Here is a 7,017-nt window from a genome sequence, read left to right on the forward strand (position 1 = left end):
TGTGCCTCCTCCTAGGCTGATTGTATTTTCGTTATTTGAATTAATAAAACTACTCTCATTTATCAAAAAAATATATCTATACTTCATAACTCACCAAACAAACTTGCCTCTCCCCTTCATTTCTGTCCTTTTACTTACTAGAACCCTTACACCACGATTTTTCCTTTGAGCCAATGATTTGTTATCGCGATAAGATTGAACCTTAGGCTCACCTAAACTTTGGGGGGGGATGATAGATCTAATTTATCATCTCCCAGCAAACCCATTTCTAAAGGTTTCACATGATGACTACAGTTATCACACAGGCCAAAACCAATAAATTGATCAATGGTTTTAAAGACCCGATCTATATAGTGGTTATGCACCTTCAACTGTCTTCCATCTCACTCCAGGTTCTTTTATCTTCAGATGAGTTAGCTCGTCCCCACCACTTATCTGAGGTGGAACCACCATTTACCCCTTCCACACAAGATCCGTTCCATGCCACCAGATCAACTTTAAACAGCTTTGAATTTATTACCTTTTCTTTCAAGTTAATCAATTTCTTTTGAGTTAATCAATCTCTTTCCCCCTAAAGCCCCTTCATCTTCCCCCAACATTTTTTTGCACCCACACCTCTTCTATACCCATTCCTTTACTTCCACCCCTCTTCTTATACCCATTCTTTCACTTCCACATGGCGCCCACCATGACTCATCAACTTCATCTTCAACCTCCCGCCTACTTCTCTAAATCATCGCTTCAACTTCAATCTCAGGGTTTGCCTCCCACAATGATAAAAAATCCAAAAACTGACAACACTTTGACATCTTAAATCAAATATGATTGAGAGATCACATTACACCAATGAACATATATCTAACACTTATATAGGGGCTTAAATTGACATCGCCTTACGAGAACTTGGCAGGCACAGGCTGGTGGAAGATGGAGGCTCAGAAGGGGTAACCCAGGGTATTATTGAACCATGTCGGTATGTCCGCGAGGCTACAGCTTTGGCCACCACAGGAGAAACATCATTCGCATGGGTATCTAGCTCAACAAAATCCCTAACAAACAGAGACTAGCCAAGGGTGGAATAGGAGACAAGTGGATTGTATTGGGGGGCAGAACCTCTCAGGTGAGGAGTTTCCTTGGTCATTTTTTGAGTTGATGTTCTTATAATTATGGTGTCCCTCCATCGAGGCCTTTAAGATCCTATTCTCATATTTGTAGACAGTAGTGATGACTGTACTTTTCTCACTTGTGTCTATACCAAAAAAAATGTGCACAACAAAAACTTGGATCAAATAAATCAGCATAAAATTTTCATATCTTTATGTTTGTACTCAATATACGCATTTTCACAAATATAATCATTCACAAGAAAGGAATTAACTGTATCATGAAGTCATTCCATTAAGAGCACTTGAATACTTTTCATAGAAACCAATAAGAACTCCAAGAGGTTGAAAAACTATTTGACTATTAACCAAGCAAAGCACAAGACATGAATGGAAAAATTGAAAACAGTACATATCTTCATTAAAAAATAATCAAAAAGTTGAATAAGCTCATGCAACTATGCCAAGTTTACTTGTGAGATGGAAGTGTGAACTCTAATCCACTACCAAAACCACGTCCAGATGAACCACTAGCCCAAATAGGTACTCCAAAACCCGACTGGAAGCTTTTTTGCGCACCAGGTGCAGTCTTAACTCCAACCGGTCTCCAATCACCTCTCCCACGACCAGCAATAGGACCAATATTCATAGGTGGGCGAACCTGACCAGGGGCACCTCCAGGACCAACAATTGCTCCTCCAGGGATGGCTGCTGCACCAGGTCTCACATACTACATGTAAAAAGAAATACGTGTAAGCATAATCTACCAACCATAAGGGGAAAGGACCACAAGCAACATGAAAGAATAATCTGATTTTTTTTTTGATGAATGTGAAAGAATAATCTGATTCCTACCAGAGAAGTTTCCACAGTTAGAGAACTAAAAAAGATTCTATTAATGTTCAAAATAAATACTTGAGAAAATGCTGTACATTGTCCTGATATTTTGCAGGTACCCTCCTAAATCGTATTGTAAAACAAATAAGATAGAAATCACACTTTTATTTGACACTGTTTCAATCTTCAAATGTTTGGATGCGAGTGCTTAGAAATAACTCTTCCTTTACAAGTGGCTGCAGCTCTGATTAAGGATTATATAAAGAATAAAGTCCCATTAACCAACAAATCTATCATATAGTGGTGCGGCATGTAGTACATCTCTTCAGTTGGAATTTTAGCTGGACTTATGTGCAAATTAAAAGAACATGTTCATTGAGATAATAGAACCACCACATAATGAACAGTTAAGAATCCATATGTAGATCAGAAAATGTAATGAGCATATAGACCAAAATAAGAAAGAAAATGGACAGTTTGGAGGAGATGAAATTGTTTTTTTCCTTCCATTATAGTTGTCAAAAAGCATAAACAGAAATTAAGAAACAGAAACCCTCCATAAAGCAAGTGTGCAGATCTAAAGGTGGAAGAAATGTAATGCTGCAAGTGTAAGTAATGAGAGTCTACAAAGAAACAAGACATGTGCCATTTCTCCTCTCCTCCATTTTAAACAAAAGGTATCAAGGAGACAAACACAAGTAATGAAAACTAGTTAAAATATTGCATAACCAACACATCCAAACCTGATAACTTGGAAGTGGAAATCAGCATGAAATAATGACAGCAAGACTGGGAGGAAGCAACAAGTTCTAAAATGCCAAAATTCAGACGAACAAAGTAGTGTAGGGGAAAAACACTTTATAGGCACCAAGAGAGAGAGAGAGAGCGAGGAAACCATCTCAGTCAATATGGAATACTAGATTGCAACAAATATCAAGATTATACAGGTTTCAAATAATAGAAGTAGAGAATTGCTCATATCAAGGAGTTGTTACTCATGGCACCAAAAGTAAAAGTCAAAAATAGTTTTTTATTATTGTCAATTCTGTGTGGTACTGTGGTTTTTCTTTTTTTATTGGAAACATAAAATTTTTATGATTGTGAGAAAAGAATAATATTCTCAATGGTTAAAGTACTATTAAGTTAGGCTAGCAGATGCTATCTAACCCCATATCTATACTTCACTAGTTGAGGCCATGTAGTAACCCCGACCCCCTGTCACCCCTTTGTGGTTTGTTAGCATAAACAAAACGTTGATAAGAAGGTTGTCACAATTGAAATGGTTTACAATAGGAAAAGCCATACTGTTTCAGTGGCCCATGATATTTAAGGAGCAATGCTAGTAAGAACAAGTCCTACAGACAAGGTCAAAGGCATGTCCAAGCACATCCAGCTATGCCTTTTACTGTATCTTTTAATCAGTCCCACCAGATCTGTAGGGCAAAGAGCCCAAGAACTGCATGCACTCATTGTTTATTAACATTCATGATTCACCATAAAGAGTTCAGAAGATAGTTTTTTTGGGTAACGTTTTTAACAGAATTGGATGCATTAATTATGTTTCATCTTGAAACATTCAATTAGTATAAGCACAGCAGATTTTGGGGTTTGTTCTTCCTCATTCATCAAAAATGCATACCTAATTATTGAGGAAATGATGAATGCTTTATGCAAAAACTAACAAAAATGCCTTGAATTTATCAACTACATCATGAGCTACGATTCTCAAATACTCCCCTACAAAGATACTTCAATTTTTAGTGTGACTTTCATATCCAATACTGTATTGAGCTGTATCCTTGCCATATTCAGGTCATGATAAGGACTGTGAATGTATAATTGTACTGAATATGAGAGATGATATTTTTATCAATTTCACTAATGTGGCAAATTAACTCATTGTTGAACAACTATAACTACAGCAATTCTGGAAGCTACATGTTTTTTTTATTGGATTCTGGAAGCTACATGTAAACCATTGGAAAGATGAACAGTTTGATCCTTTTCTTTTCTTTTCTTTTATCTTTCTTTATTAAGCATAGTGTACCGCATTAGTATAAAAAAGGGAATATTGTGCTTTTTTTAATAATAGTTTAGAGCCCTTGTCAATGGGACTATGTTGAGATGACCATCTATGTCTGGGGAGAATTCTGATATGCACTTTTGGGGAAAATTCTGGTTGCCACCTTTCTTTCTTGAATTATTAACATTAGTAAGTAGTAGCCACTTCACATTATTAGAAATACAAAAAAAAATCATCATATTCATAAATGCACTTCTATGAATATGGATAATATACCAGTTTAGTTGATCTAAACTATTTTATAATTGTCAACTCATCCAATAACTAATTTGCTTAGTTTAGAAAAAAAAATGAATTTTGATCAAATTATTCAAACCACCTACCTAGCTTTGTTTGTTTGCTGTCATCATGTCACATGTCAAGATTCATCAAATAGAATCCTATTTATACCAAGGTTCAAAATTTTGATATGTATTGGGCCTATCGGCCAATATGTATCATATTGGGGGCTTCCCAATACGCCCCTACAAGGGGTGTTTCGGGGTTTAACCCGGTTCAGGGGGTAGACAGGCCTTAAACCGACCCCTCTGAGCCAGGTTTTAAAAAAACTAAAAAAAAAAAAAGGAGAAATGAGCTTTGATACAGGCCGATACGCCCCTACCAGTGTATTGGCAGTATCAATATTTTGAACCTTGATTTATACTTCAATTTTTTTTTCTGATATAATATAAACATATCAAACTCTTTATTATACAAATAAGAGTATAAGACTCTTGATTTCACCTCAAATTGGACTCTCTCTAAAGAAAAGTAATTTAAACCAGATAAAATGGAAATAAAGAATTTAAAATAAAAATCCATATCTAATTCTATATATCAATTTTAAATATGTATCCTATTTAGAGCTCTATTTATTCATATTAATACATGTATAATTATGTTGTATTTCTAATTCTAATTTCTTTCTCCCAACCACCTTTTGATCAGCAGCTCCAAGACATTTTCCCTTTCAATAGCAATGAGATAAGAGGCTCCTCTTCAATCTAGAAATTAGATCATGAATTCATGATAAAGAGTAGCTTCTGGATGAAACATTAAGCTCCTCCAATATGATGCCAAGGAAATAAATCCAGCAGTGTGTTCTCTTTTTGTTTTCTTTTGTTTGGTAACAGTTTACGTGAGATCTATCCTGGAATTTGCTTGCCAAGCACTGAAAACGGAACACAACATTTACAACCGCCCACATCTCAGTATATTCCCATGAAGCATCAAACTTTTAATTCTATTTCCTGTCTACGGGTTGTGGATAGAAATGAAATCATTGTCGGGTTAACGTCCATCACCTTCATTATGGATTCTACCTTTCTCTTCAGTTTGAGTCTTCTCTTTCAATTACCTCAGGTTACGGAATAGTTCGATGCAGAGAAGCCGAAGTATGAAAAAATATATATATACATATATATCCAAAGTGGGAGCTAGAATTATTCATAACAGCCTTCAGTAAGGCAAATAGCTCTTACATACTACAGTTAATACCAATTATTTTAGTTTCAAGTTACAACTCTCATTCCCATACAATGGGATAACAAAAGAATAATGTACAACAAAAGTTTCAATACTTGTACAGTTAGCACTTTCTTTCAGGCAACATTTATCAAGAAACTGACCTTAAACTGAGAGTGGTGTGGATGATATCCATGACCGCTATACCCAATTCTTGCCCCCGCAGCATTAACCATTCCTCCATTCACTTTTGACGCCTCGCCTATTTCCTTCCTCTCTCCATCGGGTGCCTGAGCTGTATCGTCACCCCATTCCTGCTCCTCAACAGGTTGATGATGCTGGTCACCATCAGCAACAATAACCAAATCTTCACCGTCTTCATCTTCGTCATCACTTCCCATTGCTTCGTTCCTATCAACGCCAAGAGGCCCAACGTTATCATTTAGAACAATCTGCAGATCATCCTCGCTATCACTATCCCAATCATCTCCAGCACCACCGCTATCATCCCTTCGAGATGCTTTCATATCTTCCTCGTTTCCTTGACTTTCAAGTACACCAGGAATAAACGGACCACTAGAAAGCCCAGGAATTATCGGTTCTGAGTCCAAATCACCAATTCCGACATCAATATCCAACCCCTCCCCTTCCTCTTCCCGTGCAAAAATGTTATCTTTCTCCAAATTGATCTTATCTTTGGCATCTTTCTCGCTTTGAACTTCACCAATTCCAGGTTTCTCCAAAGGTTCTGCAGTTTCCAGAACCCTAGCTTCCCCAGCCTGCTGTAATTCACCATCTCCAGTCCCCGGAACCCTAGTTTCTTCCACCTTTATCGAATCCAACACCCGAACATGCGAAACCCTAGCCACCACTTCCTCTTCTTCTTCCACCTTGACTTCCTGCTTCATCACCCTATCAATAACCTTCGAATTCGGAGCGGCGTCGGTTCTGTAATCGGGAATTGCATCCGTCTTGGTCTTGATGGGCTCTAAATGTGGTCTTTGAGAAGGTATGGTAAAAGAGGGATCGGGAGCTCCATACAGGACATCTTCGTCATCGCTCTGAAGGTTCAGATCAGGCGGATGCTTTGCAGAGGCAGAAGCACCGGAGGAGAACAGTTGCGATTGAGGACCGGAAGATGAAGAGATTGGGCGGAGGACGTCTGTGTAGAGATCTCCGAACTCGTCATCGTCTTCCATCGGAGAACGAAGGCCAAACGCAGACCAGAGAGGCGCTTTTTGTGAGGTTTTTGGGGGTAAACAGGTTAAAGGAAACAACAGTCTATTTATTGTGAGTATTTAGTTTTCATTGCTCGCTCGCTCGCGCACACGATATCAGTGTTGTGGTCAGACTCGGATGTGATGCATAAGTTTTAACCACTGACTCGCGAGTCCAGTGATCCAATCGCCCGATCCGATTTAACCGCCCCACTCGCTGAAATGGAAAATATAAAATAAAAAAATGAAAAACGCATACATGCATATTTCTATAATATTTAGGAATTAGGATCTTTAGGACAAATTACAAACTGCCATCCCATACAAATTACTA

The 7,017-nt window shown here is 37.8% G+C and overlaps 1 protein-coding gene across 4 annotated transcripts in view; it reads right to left on the minus strand.

Moving 5' to 3' along the window:
• Nucleotides 1-6,810, minus strand: part of FIP1[V] (FIP1[V]-like protein) — a 55,272-nt gene extending 48,462 nt beyond the window's left edge. For all 4 annotated transcript variants that reach the window (XR_016079122.1, XR_016079123.1, XM_010277438.3 and 1 more), the window contains exons 1-2: nt 5,631-6,810; nt 1,577-1,833 (exon numbers count right to left, since the gene is read on the minus strand). Coding sequence is in view for 2 of the 4 variants with exons in the window: in XM_010277438.3 (XP_010275740.1) it covers nt 1,577-1,833; nt 5,631-6,665 (1,292 nt within the window). In the remaining 2 variants the exon portion in view is untranslated. The remainder of the gene's footprint in view (nt 1-1,576; nt 1,834-5,630) is intronic.
• Between the last annotated feature and the right edge of the window lie 207 nt (nt 6,811-7,017).

This window comes from Nelumbo nucifera, chromosome 8 (assembly GCF_055504915.1).
Source record: "Nelumbo nucifera cultivar China Antique chromosome 8, China Antique-T2T, whole genome shotgun sequence".
Lineage (NCBI taxonomy): Eukaryota > Viridiplantae > Streptophyta > Magnoliopsida > Proteales > Nelumbonaceae > Nelumbo > Nelumbo nucifera.